Source organism: Phasianus colchicus, chromosome 1 (genome assembly GCF_987193195.1).
Source record: "Phasianus colchicus chromosome 1, bPhaCol1.hap1.1, whole genome shotgun sequence".
NCBI lineage: Eukaryota > Metazoa > Chordata > Aves > Galliformes > Phasianidae > Phasianus > Phasianus colchicus.
This window is the reverse complement of record NC_143436.1, coordinates 145,097,024-145,118,797: the sequence shown is the minus strand read 5'-3', so window position 1 is coordinate 145,118,797 and position 21,774 is coordinate 145,097,024. Positions and strand designations below refer to the sequence as shown.

Sequence of the window (21,774 nt, the reverse complement as noted above, 5' to 3'; positions counted from 1 at the left end):
GTGCTAAGATCTTAGAGCTCATTGCTGAAAGCCACCATTCACCCTAAACTACCACGTTGTGGAGGGTCATGGATTTTCTTAGAACAGAATGTCAGATAGCATTTTAGTTACGATCGTTTTGTCCTGGCTTTTTATTAGCGATCAAAATAGGAAGCTAGTAGTGATCAATAAGTCTTAAGTTCAGTGAAGTTTTCTGAACAAGGAGCTTAAGAAAAAGGTTTACATCGTAATCTTGGGGGCAGATGGGAAGCGTGAGCCGGCTGATAGTGCGGTGATGTTGGAGAATGCCATAGAATATAGTGGTGTTGGATCTAGTGACATGTCTGCCAAACAGATTTGCTGTGGCTGTAGAGGAAGGAGCATGGCTCATTGGTGGAGCATGTTGCTGAATTGGCTTGTCCTCCTTGAGTGGGATGCTCAAGAAGGCACTGGAACTCTTCTTCCTTATGTAATGCCATTCTTGGCCACCTTTGCCAAAAAAAACCCCAAAATAACCACAAAAAAAACCACCAAAAAACCCCAAGGGAGGCATGCTGTATGTCTGCTGTGCCTTTTTGCCTCCCAGGCTCCCAGTGGCCTTGACTCAGTTGAGTCAGAGCTGACAGGAGGAAGGGTCCTATAGGTGCAGTGGTGCAATCTGTCGCATCTGGCTGGAAGGTGCACAGAAACGTCGGTCAGCATAGCATCACTGTTTCAGATGACAGCGTCTACATGGGAAAATGTAGTCATGAATGGCTACACTTCTTTTTTTTTTTTTTTTTTTTTTTTGCGATGACAAACAGCTACAAGCCCATCTACGGCATTTGTTGACGATTGGACCAGATGATCTTAGTGGCCTTTTCCAACCTTCATGATGCTATGAGTCCATGATTTGGTCCCATTCTTCCGCAAGTCGTGATGCAGACAGGATTACTTGTTGCTGCTGGGAAGTTCTCCCCTGTTGCTTGCGAAGGGGATTTTCCAGCGATTTGCTTGTCGGGGACATAATGCAGTTTTCTGTGTGCCCCGGACCCCTCCCTAAGGGTCTCTCTTTAGGCCCCGATGTCAGCGCTCTCATTTTCCCTGCCCACCAGCGCGGCCCTTTCGCCGCGGTCCGCAGAAGCACCGCTCGTGGGCAGCTTTCAAAAGAGCCCACCTCCATATGGTTTTCCCCGATAATCCTTTATCCGCCATCTTCAGCTCTCATTCCGTCGCTTTCTTGCCTGTGGCTACGTTTCTATCTCTGCATCAATTAGCACAGTGATTTATACAACAAGCAAGCAGTTTAGAGGTAATGGTACACAATTAACATCTCATTCCACCATAAAGGGTATGCTAAATACCCCCGTCACCGCTTTCTCTGCCTGGAATTGAAATAAGTGTTTGTCCTAATTCATACGCTATCTGATGTGAAGTGGGCCCGCTTTGTGCGGCGCTGCACCATTAATCTAATTACAGATAGCTGCAAATGAAGTGCTGTCTGAGCGCGGGGCCCGCGGAACGCAGCGCCTTTGTCGGGCAGCGCCGCTCCGTGAAGCGAGATGGAGCCGAGAGCGGCCCGGTGGGGCCGGGCGGCACCGCCGCCTGTTGCATGGCCGCTAATTGCCGCGGCGTGGTAAACAGCCGGCCGGGGGGATAGAGCTGTACTGCGGCTGTCAGGCGGCTCGTCGGGAGAATCCGCCGTGTGCTGTTGTAGTAAATGATGCATCCTGATTGACAGCCGCCTTGAGACTGCGCTGATGGAGTTGTCAAAGCCGTGTGCGGGCGAGCTGCTCCCGGCCGGCCTTCCTCCTTTCTTTCTTTCCTTCTTTCGTTCTTCCCTTTCTTTCCTTCCTTCTTTCTTCCCTTTTTCTTTCATTCTTCTCTTCTTTCCTTCCTTCTTTCTTCCCTTCTTTCCTTCCTTCTTCCCTTCTGGCCCTGGAGCGGGTTCAAAGAAGGGCAGCAAAGCTGGTGAGGGGTCTGGAGCACAGACCTTATGAGGAACGGCTGAAGGAGCTGGGATTGTTCGGTCTGGAGAAGAGGAGGCTCAGGGGAGACCTCAATGCATTCCACAACTTCCTGAAGGGAGGTTGTAGGGAGCTGGGGGTCAGTCTCTTCTCTCGTGTAACTGGTAATAGAACCAGAGGGAATGGCTTCAAGCTGCTCCAGGGGACGTTAGGAAATACTACTTTTCTGTAAGAGTGGTCAGGCACTGGAATGGGCTGCCCAGGGAGGTGGTGGAGTCACCGACCCTGGAGGTGTTCAAGGAACGTTTGGACGTTGTACTGAGGGACATGGTTTAGTGAGAACTATTGGTGATAGGTGGATGGTTGGACTGGATGATCTTGTAGGTCTTTTCCAAACTTGGTGATTCTGTGATTCTTCTTTCATTCTTCCCTTCTTTCCTTCCTCCTTTCTTCCCTTCCTTCTTTTGGTGCCATTATCCCATGCAGATGCTGCCATCAGCTCTCACCACCGCCCTGCTGATATCATCTGTAGAATGCACAGCCAGCAGAAAGCCCCTGCGATCTGCAGAATGCCCCATGGATGGATCCTTTCTGAGCAGGGAATCTTAGCCTCTGAAATAAGGTGGTGCCCGGCAGCCTGTGCAGTATGGCATAAATACACCACTCCCCTGTTCAAATCATGGAATCACAAAATGCCCCATGTGGGAAGGAACCCATAAGGATCATCAAGTCCAACTCGGAATGGCCTGATGGAAAATGTAAGCCAGTCTGTAGCTGATTCCTATGTTAAAATGCAGAACAATTAATAATAATAAAAAAAAGGCAGTGTGCTCATTGTATTCAGCTCTGGAACACTGCTTCTTATTATCTTCATGAATGAATACTGCATAGCATATTCCTCATGGGTCTGCAGTGGTCAAGCTCAAGGTGACAACAGTTAAGTGACTTGAGATAGGAGACCGATTAGGAATGATAAATGGAAATTGTGTGGCCACAGTTAATAAATGTCATTGGTTCCAAAAATGACACTGTAAGATTACTGAAAATAATTAAGATGCACAGCAGTTTCTGTGCTGAAATGTGAGCTGCATAGGATTTTCACCTCTCTGACCACAAGAATGACAGACATTTGGAAAACATGGTTGAGCATTAGGGGAAAGCACACTGAAAATCCACATCTGGTCGGCAGTCCAAACAATGTCGTAATAACACATGGCCACTGATACATTAGATTGCTCTATAAAATCTCCATTGGAGTTTGAACATTTACAGCTTCTGGGGACATGAGTTTCAGGTGTATGGGGAAGATCATATTTAATAAACTGACGTGAGTTGTAACAGAGCGCAGTGTGGAGCATTTCACTGAAGGCATGCGATGTGCTGTTATACCCAGCAAAGGGACTGCATCTGTACAAGGAACAGAACTCATTTTTAAGTAAAAATGAGGTTCAGGTGTGCCCTGGCCACCTCTTCAATGGCAGCTGCTCTGCTTCTCACCCTGGGAGATGTGGCATGTATAACAGCAGCAAGTTAATGATGCAATGGACAAAAATGGGGATGTTCTCAATGGCGGTGGCATTGCTGTGGCTTCCCCAGGGCACTGTGGTCTCCCACAGCCACAGCAGCCCCCGAGGAGGTGAGAGATGCCCTGAGAGGTTGGGAACAGTCTCACAAAGGGCCGCTGTGCGGTGGCTGCTGGGGCCGCCGGCAGCAGGAGTACATCAAAGGCAGTCCTGGAGAAGGAACCTTTCTTTGCTGCTTTGCCTTTTTATATTAGGAAAGGTCATTTGTGTACCGAGTGTGCCAAAAAGGGCCCTTCCCCGAGAAGTTTACTGTTGTTATTTTTTACTTTCTGATTACAGTAACTTGCTTATCCCCCAAACAGACCGAAGAACAATAAACAAATACAAAAAGAAAAAGAACAGCTCATCAATAACAAAGAGCTGCGTTTTAAAGCTTTGAGTGCCCGGGCTCTCACATCTCTCTCCAAGCAAAGCAGGAGCCCTGCAGAGAAAGGAATCCAAGAGATACGAAAATTATAAAGGTAGTGAAAACAATGTTTGGTTGGGAGGTTTCAACTTGCTGCGTAGAGCTGGGCTTTGCAGTGCAGGCACCGAGGGACGCAGCTTTCCCCCCGCTGCTGTGGGCTGTGAGTGCAGGGCGGGGGGGGGGGTCGGTGCAAAATGCCATCGTCCAGCTGAAGGCAGAAGGTTCAGCTCTCTCTTGGAGCTCACATTTTGAAATCGGGCAGCCCAGAAGCGGTGATGCCTATCTATCTCTGTTAGTGGCTGAAAAACGAAATGGCATCTACGCATAACCCTTTGGTGTCGTATCAGAATGGTCTCCTGCATGAGGCAGCGACGCAGCCCACGACTTACTTATTTCTGTTTTCTTCCTTTTTCTTTTTTCGTTGTATTTTCAAACTCTGAGTACAAAGAAGACACCAACCACGGATACTGAAACTGTGCAATTTGGTGCAATTATATCCCCCCCCATAGATTTAATGAAGGACTTTTAAGTACAATTTATCTTTGATAAATAGTCCCTCTGCACAGAATGTTTATTAGATTGACAGCAGAATACGCTCGGCGAGCTTTTTTTCCGTGCCACTTATGACTCAGACGAATTTTAATAGGAGTAAAAAGCTTTTATTTGCACGGCAATTTCACTTAAGGATCGTATCCTTCAGAAGCTGGCAGACACTTGTGTGTCGTGATTGCAAAACAGACACTCAGGAGTGAAGAAACACGCATAAGATGTTATTATTTGACTTGTCACGCCGCTGCAATTCTATTTGCAACTTCTGTCATCAGATCTCCTCCGGGCAGCCTCCCTTCTCACACAGCATCCGTGCGGACGTGCACACATGCACACGCGTGCACACACGTGGCACACGCGCTGTACTTTTAGGGAAGGAAACCACAGGATGCCCACCGAGCATCGTTACGTGTGCGGGGAGAGCAGAGCGTGGTTTGCTTCTGGGAACACAAGTTCCACAGACCTCAGCAGCACGGTGATGTGCCTGCGGGAGGCTGTGGGTTGGAGCAGCTTTCTGCATACAAAATGGTGATGCCCGTATGGTGTCCTAGCCATGGTAACCAGGGCGTGGGTTTGGGAAGGGGTCCTGGCACCTTCCCTACTGCAGGAAATATCCTTGTAGCATCCATTGCGTTTCCTGGGGTGGTTTGTTTGACTGCCTTTTTGCTTTCCATCCGAAATAGAAGCCTTTCTCACCGAGCAGCCGCCCCGTTCTCTGCACATCGTCTGCGTGCCCCAACGTCGTTTGGGGGACGATGGTCCCCCACGACCCTGTTTTGGTTGGGCTTTGGAAGCTGCTTTTTAGGGATGTCACTGTCGAACTGATCTCCTTCTGTGGGCATTTCCAAACGTGCAGTTCTGCTTCTGTAGGCAGAGGCCCCTTTACCTTCGCCATAAGGGAATCGGATTTTTTCTGTCGGCGCAAAAATGAGAAGTAAAGACGTTTTATTGCTAATAAAACAATAGCTAATTGTTTCGGAAGAAAACATACTGTTCGAAGCGAGGTGTTGAACTTTACATCAGCAAAATGCGCATTTGAATTGTAAATGCGCCTCACCCGACGCTGCTGATTAAAACCTTTGTTTAAATTAGGGAGAAGCGCGGTGCCGGCTTCCCTCGGCGAGGCACGGCGTAGCGCAGAGACCTGCTGCCATCTGCCGATCTCCGCGTTCATCTGCACGGGCTCCGCGATGCGCCCGAGGAGCTGCTTGCGGGGAATTGTCAAAGGCATTCAAGTTTTTAAGAGCTGAAAGCCTGGAGCTCGACGAGTGCACACACCCGGGTGTTTTCCGAAGTGTTTTGTTTGGAGGGTGCTCTTGGGCACTTGGGGCTTAGTGCAATTTTCCATTTTTGTAGTAAGCATGATAGAGGAAACACTCTTCTATGTCTTAAGGTGAATAACGACTCCCAAATGATTTTTATTACGGATAAAATAGATTCAATGCCACCAAAGTATTCCATCCCTCTACTTGTGCATGGAAACTGGGAGGGAAATCGGTTATTACGTTCCAATCCGAAAAGCTAAGCAAGTTATTCACTGCAAAGCTTAGGTACACGATCAGAAGAAAAGCTTAAAAAGTAAAAGCAGTATTTAAGATTCATCACATTTATTTAAAAATCAACACTAAAAACCTGTCTGTCTGTCCCTAAGGGTCAGTTTCTAATTGGATGCAGTGTTGGAAATGAAGTGCTCCTTACCCACCGACGTTACTGTGCAGTGGGCACGAGGATGTTTGTGTTTGGTACACTGGCGTCTCCCCTCTGCATTCCCACTTTGGAAAATGAACCCAACATTTCTTCACTGCATTTGATTATTTCCTTTTCTGTGCTCTTTGCTGCTGTTTAGGGTCACGTATTTCTCTTTCTACATCCTGAAAATGAAACCAAATAAGGATTTCAAGCAGCGATTTTCGGGCACTCCAGCAAAGAATAGATACCAGATGTATTCTACAGAAAAACATGCTGCCAAACAGTGCAGCTCGTTCACTGGAATCCACAGAGGTACAACGTGCTAAACCTTTTACTCTTTCTGTCCTTTAGTACAAATTGCAAGTACTGACGAAGGCTGCAGCAGAGCTGAGCAAGTACATGCCAGAGAAAGCAGCAGAGGACACCTCCAGCATCCTGCGGTCGCCCATGCCTGGAGCAGTGGTGGCTGTTTCTGTCAAGCCTGGGGACATGGTAAGAGATGGGATCTATGTGTCTGTGTTTTTGCTACATATTCTGCACAAATTTCTCCGTGGTGCAGCTGAAACTGCGGGTCACAGGGGTTCTAACCTCACCTGTGGAGTAAAGCTGAAAGCTTTCCTTTGTTTTTCATTTAAATGATAAAAGGAGGAACCGTTCAGGTTTAAAAGGGATATTTTTGGCTGGCTTCAGGCAGTACAAGGCATATTGGTTTTGTGCCTTGGTAAGGGGAAAAACGTATCTGTGCTTGTAAATACATGTGTTTATATGTGCTGTTAGTGGCAGAAGGATGGGGTTGCTGTTTTTTCTGCTGTAAAACAAAGAAAATATTACTAAACACAAGGGGTACAGCATAAGTGTTTTCTTGGGGTTTGGTAGCATTTCATGAGACGTGGCTTTTCTGAACTGAGAATTCCTGCTCTCCTAATGGCAATTCCCTTGTCCTGGAGAGGGGATGAAGTTGACATACTGAAGGGTAACAGCAGACTGCTGCTGTCCTGGGGATTCCCAGCGCTCCCTACCTGGCCCTGAGCTGGAAACAAGTGGAAATGCAGTATTTTAGAGCTGCGTGTAACTACTTCCTTATACTCAGCTTTATATTGCATTCATTGTATCAAACATCATTTCTAAGTTTGGGGCCCTTGCATGGATCTCCTGTAAGCATGAAAAGCTATAGAGGAAATATTATCGAGAGAGAAATTCCTTCAGATGACACTCAGCTATCTGCCTTACACACGTGCACATACATACATACACATATGTGGGGTGCACCCACTCTGTACCTTTAAAACCAGCAATATTCAATTAGGGCTGATGGACGGGGAGCAGCAGCAACCAGTTCTTTGTGGGGAATGGAGGGGAACATTTGGAAGGGAAGGATTTGGAGCCTTTTTATAGGCTGGTATTTACACTTTTTTGGGGGGGGGGAAGGAATAAATTCTGCCACATGTTGCAGCTTTCTCTTGAAGAATATTCTGTGTTGTTTTGAAGGAATGGAACCAGTGGGGAAGGAGGCCAGAGCCAAAGGGATGTTAACTAAGTAACTCAGTCTGCCTCCACAGACCCAGAAGCATCAGAGCACGAGTTGCTAAATAACGTGTGGGGATGTTCTCCTGTTCTCCCCTCCTGCAGCTTCTTGCTGGAGGCACTGAGCAGTGGAACATAGGAGCAGCATAATCTGTGTTCTGCTGACCTGAGCTCCTTGGTGTTTTCATTGCAAAAACACATTTCGTCTTATCAAAAAGGGTTTCGCTTACATTTTTTCCTTTTCAGGACTCGTGTCAAAACATTAAAAAAAAAAAAAAGGAAAAAAAAGACAAAGAAAAGGGAGGGAGGGAGATGAGAGTGGCACGGTTCTGTGCAGTAAGCAGTGGGGTGAGGTGGCTCAGTGCACACCTTGGCTCTGCACGGCTGTCCAGTGGGCAGCACCAGGTGGCCTCGCTAGGGAAGAAGCACCAGCATCCCTCCTGGTGAGGGATGTGTGTGGATAGATGGCTCTCACTCAGTGCCTGTGGCTCTGCCACAGGGCAACACACCCAACCAGGTAAAGCATGCGGTGTTTGGGAGCCCCTCTCTATGCATCCTTAGCCATGCCGTTCTCTGCATTCATTTCCCTTGCTTGATGCATATTTTTCTTTCAAGTACAGTGCTCTCGTTTGGCTGCTGCTGGTGAAGAATACTCGGGACTGGTGGAGGGTTGTGTGAGCACCCTCCCTCCAGCTGCTCTGATAGGCAGTTTTCAATGCACTTCTGCCAGAAGATAGTGCATATGCAAGGAATTTATTTTCTTTTGTCTGTAGGATGATCTGTAGATCTTAGGAGCACAGTGGGGAAGGGCTTGTTGTCATTCAGAGAGAAGCAGAACTTGCCATGCTGCCAATTTTTCAGCTTTTTCGTTACTTTTTACTTTCTTTCTTTTTCTTCGTGCGATCGGAGGGCTGTAATTAGTTGTCACTCAGTTATTCCTGGAAGCACAATGCAGCCACACAGAAGCATAAAGCACACCAACAACTAAACAATCCGAAATCTGGCTGAGCAAAAAGAAGGTTAACATTATTTAGGGCAAAAGACTTAAACTGAGCTTACATCCTTCATTATGGCATGGGTTATGTAGGAAATATCAATTTGAAGGGGTGTTTGTGTGTTTACTGTTTCAGCAGATGCTCTGAGCACTGCCCTGATCCACGCGCAGCCACAGAGCGAGCCTTGGGCTGTCCCAGCAGCCTTGTGGTCCTTACTCTATTTTGACCCATGACTGTAGGCTTTGCTTTTCTTAGTTTTGTGTTTACTTTTAGCTGTGTGTCTTCGTTGGTTGCTTTCCTGTCGTAATTAAATCAGGTGGAACAGGTGGCATTGCTAAGCCCAGCACTGGTCAATAGGCCAACACAGCACCGGGAGCCTCATTCACATTAATGCCTTTTTTTCCCCTCTCCTCCAAATGTAAAAGAAAAGCACCTCTGGACAAACTCTCCATCATAACTTAATCTCTGCACCTCTACAGCCAAAAAAAGAGAGGTTAAATATTTTGGCCTAAATTTCTAGATTTCCTCTCTTCTTGCCAGTAAGGACTCTGTCTTTTGGAAGTTGAGTGGTGATAACTTGAGGGCTGCGTTTTGAGCTGCGTAATGTCCTGAATACATGTTAAAAGCAGCTGAGGAAGGCTCTTTCAACTGCATTCAACCCCTCTCCCAGTTTATCAGTTGTTATTCTTCAGACAAACAGTGCAAAATGCCTTCTCCACAATTTTCTATTTCCCGAGCCCAGGAAAGTAGGTTCTTACTGTGTGAAGAGATCCGTTTCGCTTGACCTCTGCTGCTGGAAAGCAAAATAATGCCAAACACTTCCTAATTTCTGAACTTGGGGAAGAAAAGGTAGAGCTGCATAGAGTTGCCATGAGCCAGTTGTGCACTGTTGTAACGGGTGGTTGTCCTTCCATCCTCCAGGCTTAAATAAAATGCCTTTCTTATCTCATCCCATAATCCAAGTGGTAGGAATTTGTAACAGATAGATAACAACCAGGGAAAAATGTAAAAATGGATGTAAGTAATGTTTTTACATTTTATATACCTAAATGTGTCCAGAAGTGGTCAGGAAGTGATGTCATTTTTATAATGCTGGTTAATAAGTGATGTGTTTGTGTGTTTGTTGGGAAAAATACACTTTATTGGTAAACAGGAGATGAAAGCATTTTCGTAGGACATTTGAAGAAGGAAAGCATTCAAGTGTTTCCTCACTCCTGTAACTCAAGGCTTCGAGTAATTTTGCTGTGGTTGCAGTAAAAATTGCTAATAGCATTAATGTGATTTTTATATTTGACAAAAAGGTTTTTCTTCTGTATCTTTATGCAGTTACACAGCCTAAGATTTGTGTTTGAGTAATTAAGAACGAATTGCTGTCCCTATGCAGAAGTACGAATAGTCAACATTGTTTGAGTTTCTTCATAGAATCACAGAAGCCTTAGAGTTGGAAGGGACCCTTGAAGGACTTCTAGTCCAACTCCCCTGCAACGAACAGGGACACCGGATAAGATCAAGTTTCCTAGGGCAAAGTGCTGACTTCTTTGGAAAAGAAACCATAGGCTTTTATTTTGGGGGCTTTTATTGCTCTGCGTCACCTTTTGGAACACCAAGCAACTCTTCAGCCATGGCTGAGATGTGGTGTTGGGAGCACGGCGTTGTTGGGACTAAGCAGCACGAGCATCCCTCCGGAGATGTGCTGCCCCATATCGCTTCCCCCGGCGCCTGGGGGTCGCAGAGGAAACGGGGACGTGTGTTTGGGATAAGTGGGAGTGCAATGGCCAGTGCTGGTTGCTGTCAGGGGGCCGGCACTGACCTCGGGTTAATCAGGGGTCACAACATTTGGGAAGATGCTATCTGCAAATTTGCTCTAGAAAGAAACGCTGAAGGAAAAAAGAAAAAAAAAGAAAAAAAAAAAAGGTTGATAATGATTTGTCAAGTGTATTAATTGCTGCTAATTATTTTTGCGACTCTGTAGCTCCTGCTTTCAAAGTTAATTTGGAATGAAGGGAAAGCCCGCACTAATTATTTTACATGGTGATGGGCAACGTCAAGGAATTTCAATTGCTTCTCATCCAGTTCCCCTCAATTTGTTTTCTTGTTAGATGCTCAATGCCAACAAGTCAGAGCAAAAGAATGGAACAGAAGGGGAATGATACCAATGTGGGCTGAACTTAGACAACAAATAAACAACCCCCCAACTTTAGTAAAGGTTTTATGCAGCAAATGCATACCTAGTTGCTGTGCAGTGGTTTGGCATGGGTGTAAGTGAGTGTTCGTGATTATTTTGCAGAAGTCTGCAAGCCAGGGTTGCTGGATTTCCTGTGGCACGGTCTGGCATTGTCCCTTCTCTCTCAGAGGACTCAACGTAATGCAAATCACGGGGGCTGTTTACCGGTGGCTCCCCAAAGCTTGGAAAGAAGATACCCATAAAATCCAATTCTCCCTTTGCTTTTAAGCAAACGGAAGATCCTTTCTGCTTAGAGCCGTCACTGTTGTTTTTTTTTTTGTTTTGTTTTGTTTTCCTTTGGATCTGAGAGCCTTAAAATGTTATGCATCGGCGGAGCACCTGCGTTCTAAATGTAATGGTCTTCAAAATGTAATTGAGGGATTTTCACTTTTGCAGGCAAATCAGCAGGGCTGATATCGATCCGCCTTTTTAGGGAGCCGCAGCGCACCAGAAGGTGATACTGTAGAGGGCCCCGTAAACCCTCAGAGCCTTCTGTCTAATTTGGCAGAAAAACACAGAATGTCGGACAACAAAAGAACGATCCGATTCCATAAGAAATCTTCATCCCTCCCACCTCCTTTTCAGAAGACGGGGAAAAAAAAAAGAAAAAGGAAAAAAAAAAAACACCCAGACTTAATTTTTTCAGCTGCACACACAATGATTTGGTGCTCACTCTTGCATTGAAACAGTTGCTGTCAGAACAGGCAGGAAACAGTTTTCTTTTAATTGCTGAAATCATTCGGAAGTGCTTCATGCACGGCTTCTATACAGCAGATGCTGTGCGTTAATTGGCCTGTGTAGGGCTGACCCAGGGTTCCTTGCAGCGGGCCCAATTTTAGGCAGAGGGTTTAAATAGCTTATTTTTGATTTTGTGTAACCTGGCGGACGTTAGGAGCGCACCCGCTCGCACGTGGGGTATTTCACGCTCTGCAGTTTCTAATGTCATGTGGGTTTTGAAACCCGTGTTTCCCTGGTAATGTACGAGCAGCAGGTAAGCTCTAAATACCATCCATCAGGAGCTCATTTTTTACCCAGATACTCCAATGACTGATGAACCTGTCTTTTGTATGAACGTTCAGCGCAGGAGAAAGCCATATGCCCCTGGCACTGGTTCCTGTGCATTCTTTACAGTTTGTAGCGAGGAGATGAAGGAAAAACCAAACCCTCACATTTACACATCCCTCATTTATTTAGCAGTTAGCGCTTTCTAAAATAGCTCTGTTTTTTGCCAGTGAAGGGAGATTTGGGTCTCTTAAAGCAATCTGACTCCCACCACTCGCTTTCTTTATCAGGAATATTCCCGCACAGCCTTAATAGGGAACCTTGTTTTGCTACTCCCCGTCTGTTCAAAACAGACCTCAGCCCATTAGAAGGTCCTCCCTTGTGTGGGAAGACCACAGCTGTTACTGTAAATCTCATCCAGTAACTGTATCACCCCCATTTTGTGGCTCTGAAGGATGAAATTGAGAAATGGAATACTGTGCAGTCATCCTTTACGTCTCCAATTTTAGGCCTTTGCACATCATTTTCATGCTTTTATTCCAAATCAAACGACATTAGTGAGCAACACCACCCCGTGCTAAATGCCTGGTGTCTGGGGCAGCCTCAGCGAGCTTTGTTTTTGGAGGCATTAGGATTTGGGGGGGCCCTCAGGCTTTTGTTGGTGGGGGATTTTGTATTCTATTATTTTTAATCTCTCTTTCCCCTCCTGCCCCTTTCCTCCTCCCACCGCATCTTTCCAAATTGTCAGAATAAGTCTGAAAACAGCATCCCGGATGGTGGCAGAGTGCCTAAGATGGAGGACGCTCGGTTGTGGCTCGAGAGAGCGAGGGCCATTAGCAAACACAACTTTACAAAGGTTTCTGTCTCTTTAAATCCCCGCGAATAAAGTGGATCTAACTTCTTACGGAGGATATTGGGGGCTTTAATCAGAAATAAGAAGTGGTTTAAATCATTAGCACAACAAAGCAAACTATAAGCTTGAAGATAAAAGTCTCAAGGGAAGGAGTCCTCTGAAAATAAATGGGACTTGATAGATTTCCATATCATTTATAACTTCCCTTAATTACACTTGGAAGACTTGCCAGTAAAACTGGAAAATTGGCAGCCTATATCCATTATAGTAATTTTGCCGACCATGGCAAGCAGCTGGCTTTACTGGATTTTATTTCCCATCACTCACAATTAATCATCAGCTGGAGATGTCTGAAACTCCTCAAAACGTGGCAATGCCGTGTGACATTCGGGCCTCCTTAACATGCTAAAATCTGCTGAGTAAATGGGCCGAGCTCCCCTCCCAGCGTACTCATTTGGGCGCGAGGCGGGCTGCCGCCTAATGAGGGGCCACTCGGAGCATCGGATGCGAACGTGAACCCTGACCCCGTGTCAAAGGAGAGGACGCCGCGAGCTGGATGAAAGATGCGGGATGCAGCTCCGCAAACTTTGCAGCAATTAGGCGGGGCGCGGCCAAGTGCATCAGCGCTGATTGGGTTTATCAGAAAGACTTGTGGGGGACTGCGAGCAGTTTCCACGCCTCGCTCTCAAGTCACCCTGTCACAATCGTGAAGTATCACGTACCGGGTGATGCACGGAGGTCTGAGAAAAGTGTTGTGTGCTCATGGAGATCCCTGGCAGCGGTGCCTGTCCCTGGGTGCGCCTCCTCTTTATGCCCCTCCTGCAAGCGAGGCAGCACTGCTGCTTCTCAGGTTCGGCTGCTTCTTCTCATCCCATGTTGCTCAGTGGGGAAAGTGCTCACCCGAAAGAGATAAAGCACGTTGCGCAGTCCCTGAAAAGAAAGAGGGCCCATCTATTTTACCCAGCTCCCAACAAGAGGATTTCTGTTTGCTTTCCATTTGCCTGTTTTGACAGATTCGAGTTGTCACTGAGACCTCTCTGCGCTGAAATGGTGGTTTGCAGTGACGTACCATTCTCTGAAGGAAAGAAGTCATACAAAGAGAATCCCGCCTTACAAACCGGCCAGATAAATCCTTAGATAAGTGAGTTGGAAAGCAAGAAATTGTACACATCAATGCGGCTTTCATTTACAGTCTAAATGACAGGCAGAGGGATATGTGCAATTATGTAATGAAAGAAATTGGACAATGCCCAAAAGGCTGAAAAAGAGAAGAGGCAGCTCCGAGTGCCTCATTTTAGGATTTGTTGCCCTGCAACACAACGAGTGGAGCTGCAAAGGTTTAACACAAGAACGGTAATTAAACTTCTGGGCTTCAGTGACAGTTTTGCCAAAGTAATTTGGAACAAATTGCGCATTGTCACAAGTACTGACACAGCACTTCAACACGTGCTGCGTACTCAGAGTGCCTCCTTCCTTTCAATTAGTGCAACTGTGGGATGTTTACTGGTTACTTGGCTATATAGTTTGTTGCCTGGGTGGATTATTTCCTTCCCAGACACCAATTCCTTTGTCACCAGCCCAGCGGGTAGTATGTAAAACACAAAATTTTTATTGTAGAGAAAGGTGGGAAATGGAAAAATTCACATTCACAGACATCTCCGTGCCATGGCCACTCGTGTTTACTGGTATTTTAGTGCTGCACCGCAGATCTGTGGAGACAACTTTGTACTTTCCCAGAAAGTGTATTCTCAGAACTCTGTTCAGACACTTGTTACAGGACATGCGTGTGCACCATGGTGGTTTGACAACCTGACTCACACTGGGCTCAAGAGAAGAGTTCCTTGTGCCCTTGAAATTACACCCTCAAATTCAGATCCACACTCATCAACACCTCAGTCTTTGGCAACCCCAGAGCCTGGGGCACCTGGCTAGCAGAGTTTAACCAGAGGATGGCAAATTTCTTTCTTTCTGAAAGATCCTATACCAAACCAAACCAAACCAACGTTCTTGTCTTCTCTTCTTTTTTAAACTGAAATAGCTATTCCTAGCTTCCTGTTAACCTTAGAGCTGTCTGGAAGTTCAGAGCAGGCTGGAGAGAGGCTGAGCAGTGAAGGCAGGGGGAGGAAGAGGGAGAGCAGGAAGGAAGGGAGCTGCTGGGGAATGGCCTCGCGCAGAGGAGCAGGTGTGCAAGAGGCAGACAAAGACAGGGAGTGGGAACAGAGGGAAATAACCAGGGACAAAGCACGAGTCTTTGGTGCTATCCTCTGAGTTGATGCTGCTACTGACTTAAACGCTCACCTGAAGCTCGAGATGGCATTTTGGTAGTCAAAGTGTTGGTTATCCTTCTGGATCTGGTTACTGTGCAGTGCTCCCGGAGCAAATGCATTCCGTCTTTACTCCAAAAAGCCCATCAATCAAACTGTTATTGGAAAAATGGTGCACGACCATCTCTGTGATGTGGCTGGGCGATCCCCGGCTCACATGAGAGGTAAATCCCGGATTGTGTATTTTTGCCCTCATCTGAAAGCAGCCCATGGACCACTGTAAGCCCTGGGGTCTGGTTTTTGGTGGTGAGCACACTCCCTGGATACAGCCACGTGCAGAGCCGGAGCCTCCCGCCCGCGCTCCCCAGGACAGGTGCCAAGAAACGTCTGGCTTCCCCACCAGGATTTGCATCCATGGGATCCGTGCCAGGGAAGCAGAGCAGAGGCTGAGCAAATTAAATTTCGGTCTGGATTTAATTGATGCCGAGCTGCGGTGGATGTGAAATGCGAGCTGTGAAAGTTAGAGCCCATCTCAGTGTATGAGATGGGCGAGGGGCCGTCCAGGTTGGCACGGGTTGACGACTTTCAGCAGGTGATTCCTCTTCCCCTGTTTGCCAAAAGCAGCAGCGGTTTGCGTCTTGGCCGTATGTAACTGGCTGACTTGACTTGCGCCCTGGAAGCCTTGTAGTGTTTAATGAAATAATCCCTTTATTTTCTAAAAGAACCATACGCACTTAGAGCTTTTAAAATCCTCTCTCCTCATTTTGTACCGCTTTAATTTTACCAGGTTTCAGAAGGTCAAGAGATTTGTGTAATTGAAGCAATGAAAATGCAGAACAGTATGATCGCTGCTAAAACAGGCAAGGTAAGCTACCTTGGGTCACTTAAAACCATATGCGGCTTGTCAAATAGGATGGAATTTAAAAAGGAAAAAAGGAGGATTCTGGTTGTTAAGGAATTAAGTCTGATTGTTGTAAGTCTTTCGAAGCGAGGTGTCTTTAATTTTTAACATTTACATCTGCTGTGAATGCTGTTAAGCAGTTCCGAGCTGTAGATAGCACAGCAGGAAGTAGTTTTACTGGCTTTAGAAATTCATATAACTCTTTTTCTCCTAAATGATTTGTTTTCTATGATGTTACAATGCCATGTTGAATTGAAAGGTGTTAGCGATCATTTTCCCAAATTCCCTATTTCCAGAGAGCAGCTAAAGAAGGGTGATCTCTTTGCTAGTTAATTCATTAATGGCAAACAATCTCATCTTACCAAACCACTCAGAGGAAGGTGACACACTGGAACAGGTTGCCCAAGGAGTTGTGGATGCCCCATCCCTGGAGGCATTCAAGGCCAGGCTGGATGTGGCTCTGGGCAGCCTGGTCTGGTGGTTGGTGACCCTGCACACAGCAGGGGGTTGAAACTAGATGATCATTGTGGTCCTTTTCAACCCAGGCCATTCTATGATTCTATCATTCTATGAGAAGAGTGGTTTTTTTCGATTATTGGCCCTCAGAGAAGGGAACTGGGTAGGCTTCTATGATAGGGAGAAACCCCATCTATATGGGGGGCTGTCAGCCACTGAGCAGGGCCTCAGAGCATTCCTGTGCTGGATTGTAATGCACAGCCTAAAGCCATCACTTGGGCATGGCCAGATTCAGCCTTTGCACAGGGAGAGAGAGCAGAGTCATCAGGAGATCTGGATTTTTTTGTTCTCCTAATCTCACATTCCCAGCCCATCTCTGGACTCTCCTGAAGCAAGGCAGTTTTGCTAAGGAGAGTAATAAGAATGATAATAGAAAGAAATCTTGCAAGGTTCATTAGCCCAGAGGGAGGCAGCAAGGAGCTTGACTCCAGGGCAGACTGGGTTAGGCGTTGGCAAGATTTGCTGAGATCTGAGGATGGGTTTCTATGCCAAGGACTGTTTGTGTGTTTACAAGAAAGGATGATTTGGCACGGCACTGAAATTGTCACCAAGGCTTGGACCAGGGCTTGCCTCTTCCAGTACGTCTCATGCAAAATTGGGTCTTGAGGAAATAAATCCAAGAGGGGGGGGGGGAGGGGGACGACGACAGGAGGGAGAATGTATTTTCTCCTGTTGCTCTGACATTGGCACTTTGTTATTTTCTTTCATGCATTAATTCCTATGTAACTTATTTTCTCACTTGATTAATATTGTATAGCATTTATTTTTCAGTTTTGCATCTTTTGTTTAACCCCTTCTTGCTGCTCTTTGTCTCCACTGCTTTTAACCAGTGAGTATTTGTCACTAAAGTGCTACTGCCACCTTCCCTCCACTTTATTTTTTCATTTCACCTTTCCCACCAAGGTGTGCTGCATCCCAATGACCTTTTCCTTGAAATCCTGTTTGCCCTTTTCCAATTAATAAATACTCCACAACTGTGCACATAAAAACCCCATTTGGTGAATTAGTCCTTTCTAAACAGAATTTTTTGCTCCTCTCTGCAGTGCAAAACCACATTTCAGAGTGCTAAAGGAGCCTGACCCCTCCTCAGGAATGGGATGTTTGGCATTGGCTGTTAGCCCACTTTTTTTTATGCATTGAAATTGTGTTTTGAAACTCAGTTTGTTTGCCTTCAGCTGGAGGACGTCCATTTTTCCTTCCCCGTCTGAATTCCTTTTCTTCATCATTCCCCTTCCTGTTTATAGCTGTAGAAACGTTGTCCACTCCGAGCTCACCCCGTGCAGGTGGTTTAGCAGGGAGGGATGAGGAGCAAGCCACAGCCAGGGAGAGGAGTGCATGGCCACTGCCAGCACGTGGCAGAAACCACTGGGGAGGCTGAGACACCAGTGAGCTACAGCGTGTGCTGAACTTTGGCTTTGTAAAGCAAGAAAAGAAAGAAGTAGAGTATCTCACACACTGCTTTAATCTCCTGCAAGGCGAGTCTCAGGAATTGGGTTGGCTGTGTAGGTATTGATTTGGAAATAAAGCTGTTTCTTGTATATCTTGTGAAGTTTTCGCCTGCCAACAGTATTCAGCTTCATTTCTTGGACAGTACTGTGAATGAGTCTGTACCTACAGCTCACAGGGCTGTCACACTCAGATGTGGGCAGTCGTGCAGCCCCACCGGCCTGATTTTGGGTGTGCTGCAGGTTCCCTGTAGGAGCCTCAGTTATCTTCAGGTGAAGGAACCAGGTGAACTGCTGAATGAGATTTCATCCAACAACTCGGGTTCCTCAATGGGAGCTCTGGATTAACACTGCAAGCAAACTCTAATGCAGAGCCTCAAATATCTTCTGGAGCTCCATGTGCTAACGTGTTTCAGCATTTTTTAGAGAAGATGAGAGTCTATATAGGACATGCTATACTATGTTCATTCAGTAAAAGAACTCATCTACCGAAGTAGTTGCATTTATTTGACAACTGTAACCCTCTGCCAAGTTCAGTTACATTAAAGGATTCCAACTTGGATTTGAATCAATTTCTCTCAGCAGTGCAGGGATTAAGGGAAACCCAGCTTCATGGCTGCAGCCCCAAAACTCACTAATACTTCCAGTCTGTAATCCATGAAATACCAGAATATTGTATTGTAATGTCCAAGCATGAATGCTGAATACTCAAACTGTCTTCTGAAAGGTTTAAAATTTTAGTGTGAACTTAATGACAGTGCCAATCTACACCCTGACACTGTTTCTGTTTCTGTGCTGTAGGTGAAAGCTGTGCACTGCAAAGCCGGTGATACTGTTGGAGAAGGAGATCTGCTGGTGGAACTCGAATGAAAGCTTGCCTTCCCCCTGTTGAATTAGCTCAACCTTGGTTATTTCCATCCATGAAGTAAAATTAGAGCAATTCAAGACAGACGATGGACCTTCCTACGCAGAAGATTTTATAGAGCCGTATTTATTGTATCAGTGGTTAAGACAGCAAACACAGATGTTAAACCTTGGCAACAGATCTCAGATTTTTACTTCCAGAAATACTTGTACATAACCTTTGTAATTCTTTGATTTTTCAGGATCAAGTAGAATCAATAAAATACCATTTCTGCTTTAAAACAGGAAAAGCTTCTTTTTTAAAAAGAAAACATAACAAAAGCCTGAAGCTGATTAATCTTCTCCATGGTAATCTCACTGGTTTGAGGCCCCAGCCAAATTGTACAGAATGGTTGATAGGAGCGACAAATTAACCACTGAATGGACTCAGCAGTTTCCTACACTCTGTGTATGTGCTGAACAATTACTGCTTAAATTCTGGTCAGACTTATTGTAATATTGTGAAGCCTTTGTCCAGACTAGCTTTAAATTATGGGTTAGATGTTTTATTTTGCTACTGCAGACTTTCCCTTGTATTTTCACTTGCAGCTCTAAGGGAATTTTCTCTTTTACTCAGACTCCATATTCAAATGCCCTCCCTTTTATCTTCTTTCTGTTGGTCACTGGATACAAGGCCTTCCAGGCATGGGCCTCAAGTCCCCTTAGCCTCCCCTCAGGCCAAGCACGCTGTCCTCTCAGCTCCTCCAGGCCAGGAGATCCACGTGTCTGACCTCTTGTTGTGCAGGGGCTCCTTCTAAATACTCAGCGAGGAATTAAGAGTGTTCATAAAAACTTTGGAGAAACTGAGGCAGAGACCCTGCAGCCTTTCCTAGGAATGTCCTTGGTGCCATCCTGCCTCCTCCAGAAAGGGCACAGCACTGTGCAGGTTGCCCTAAACTGAAGCATGACGAAAAGATTTACAAAATGAATATTCTGCTTGAAAAGCATTTCAGAGTTCAGTGTGCCTGCTGCAGAAGCAGAACCTCTCAGTCTGTTTTTCTACTTGAATGGCAGCAATGCCCATTACTAATGAAGTTCAGGCTGGTTCCTTACCCTGGCTCCCTGTGCTGATCTCTGGCCATCCCAGAGCTCCTGCCAGTGAAGCAGAAGTACAATACAGTTCTGAACAGTCCCCTTGGTACACTTCATTGTACTCTGGCTCACTGCACGACACACATTCCCCACTCACAGCCTTGTCCCTGCAGCAGCTTTCTAAATTATACAATGTCAGTGTACCAAACGCTGCAGTTGAAGGAAATAAAAGGCACAGCAGTGCAACAACACAGCCACAATATCCCCAGATTGTACAGAAGCCAGCACAGTTGGTTGGGTCATGAGGACAGTAGTCTTTAAATGTTGCAGTAATCACATATAGGTCCTTTTTTATTTTTTTAATAACATGATTAAGGATCTTTCCCCCCAGTAGGAAATTCAGTCTGCATACAACTGCAAGTTCTGCATGAAAGTGCTTGGCTCAGCGTCGCTTTAGTAGTGCTCACCACAGCTGCAGCTGGTGTGGTGCAATGGGCAGCTGAAGTCAGGTTTGCTTTTCTGGCCCTCAGCATCCAGATCCCAGTCTCTCAGTGAACTGAAAACGGTACCTAAAGCACTTAGTTAGGATGCTAAATGAAACATATACGATTTTAAATGGAATTCTCTTTAATAATTCTTTAATATTTCTTTACAGTATCTCATAAAACTAAATGTATTTTAAAAAGAATCACCTCCAGTTCAGAAAAAAACATTATGAAGTAAGAATAGTCATCTTTAAAAATCTCTTCCCTTTATTTCTACAGCAGTGTTGTATTTTTCCCGAAGCACAGACTACCAGTGTGGTCATTTTTCCCCCACAGACATTTGCTTGGTTTACATTCAGTAGCCTACCATTACAGGACAATATTAGACGTGCATTTTACTTTGCTTGCAGATATGATTTTTTTTAAATCAGTTTTAGCTATTAGTACAATAACGTCATTACTCCACCCAGCTTATGGAACACACATGATAAATTTATCAGTTCAGGTAAGAAATAATTAGTGTGTTCATCTGTCTTCCACTCACCTCGGCCGTGCACTGAGGTGAAGGGGTCGGGGGGCAGGAAAGAACATAAACCCCCTCACTGCTGGGCACAAACACAGTTATTTCGGCCATCATGCGAAACCAGTTAGGGTGGGTTAGTGGGGGCACAAGGCTGTGCCAGTCTCTAGGCCTACAGCACTGCAGCACTAGAGCCAGCGTGCCCAGGTCTGGAAGGTTACAGATCTGGGGATTTAAGAGAAAGGCATTATGGGGTTGTTGGTAGGGCTGCCACACAACACCTGCTTAGAACTGTCTTCGCAGGGCTGTGCCGGCTCAATCTCTGTTCTCTCGTAGCACGTAGGAGAGGCCGTGGGTCCCAGAGGAATCGTAATTGTCATGGTAGGGCAGCTGGACCCACTCAGGCTGGTAGGTGCTGGTGTTGTACACGAAGCACTCCATCACCCCGCTGCTGGCTGGTCGCACCTCGGCTGTGCCGCTCTTCCCCTCCCACTCCACCACCTCGATTCTCATCGTTGTGCGCTGGTACATGTCTGGGCAGCCTTCAAACTCGTCGAGGAATCGCAGCATCTGGTCATCCACAGTGTAAATCTCCCCTGCGATGTGGTGTCCCGTGCCCGGGATGTTGAGCATGTAGGGGATGTTGTATTTCCCTGCAATCACCAGAGGGTATTTCTCCACCGTGCGACCCCTTCCTTGGTACTTCGCGATCCCCTTGGTGGTGTTGATCATGTGCTTGTAGTTGGGCTGGCCCTTTTTAAGCGTGCCATACACAAAGACACGAGCCATCGTACCTGCAAAAGCAGCAGAGGGACAAAGGCGGATGTTACATATGTGACTGGCCTTCTCTAAGGAGGAGGTCTGAATGCTGGGTGCTGCTGTGCGGAGCCAGGGATTAGAGTCAATGATCCCTTCCAACTCGGGGTATTCTATGACTCTAAGGAAGCCACGCCAACAC

The 21,774-nt window shown here is 46.1% G+C and overlaps 2 protein-coding genes across 6 annotated transcripts in view; one reads left to right on the top strand and one right to left on the bottom strand.

Annotated features, from left to right (window-relative positions):
* Positions 1-19,225, top strand: part of PCCA (propionyl-CoA carboxylase subunit alpha) — a 269,574-nt gene extending 250,349 nt beyond the window's left edge. Inside the window, exons 13-15 of one of the 2 annotated variants that reach the window (XM_090129267.1) lie at positions 6,504-6,644; positions 15,802-15,879; positions 18,678-19,225. In XM_090129267.1, the coding sequence (XP_089985393.1) occupies positions 6,504-6,644; positions 15,802-15,879; positions 18,678-18,746 (288 nt within the window). In that variant the 3' untranslated portion in view covers positions 18,747-19,225. The remainder of the gene's footprint in view (positions 1-6,503; positions 6,645-15,801; positions 15,880-18,677) is intronic. The other variant, XM_031613718.2, reaches the window with a different exon arrangement.
* Positions 19,226-20,460: 1,235 nt separating this feature from the next.
* The window catches only part of GGACT (gamma-glutamylamine cyclotransferase), a 29,956-nt gene continuing 28,642 nt past the window's right edge, over positions 20,461-21,774 (bottom strand). The window contains exon 3 of one of the 4 annotated variants that reach the window (XM_090129289.1): positions 20,461-21,610. In XM_090129289.1, the coding sequence (XP_089985415.1) occupies positions 21,132-21,605 (474 nt within the window). In that variant the 5' untranslated portion in view covers positions 21,606-21,610 and the 3' untranslated portion in view covers positions 20,461-21,131. The remainder of the gene's footprint in view (positions 21,611-21,774) is intronic. The other 3 variants (XM_090129288.1, XM_031613715.2, XM_031613716.2) reach the window with 3 other exon arrangements.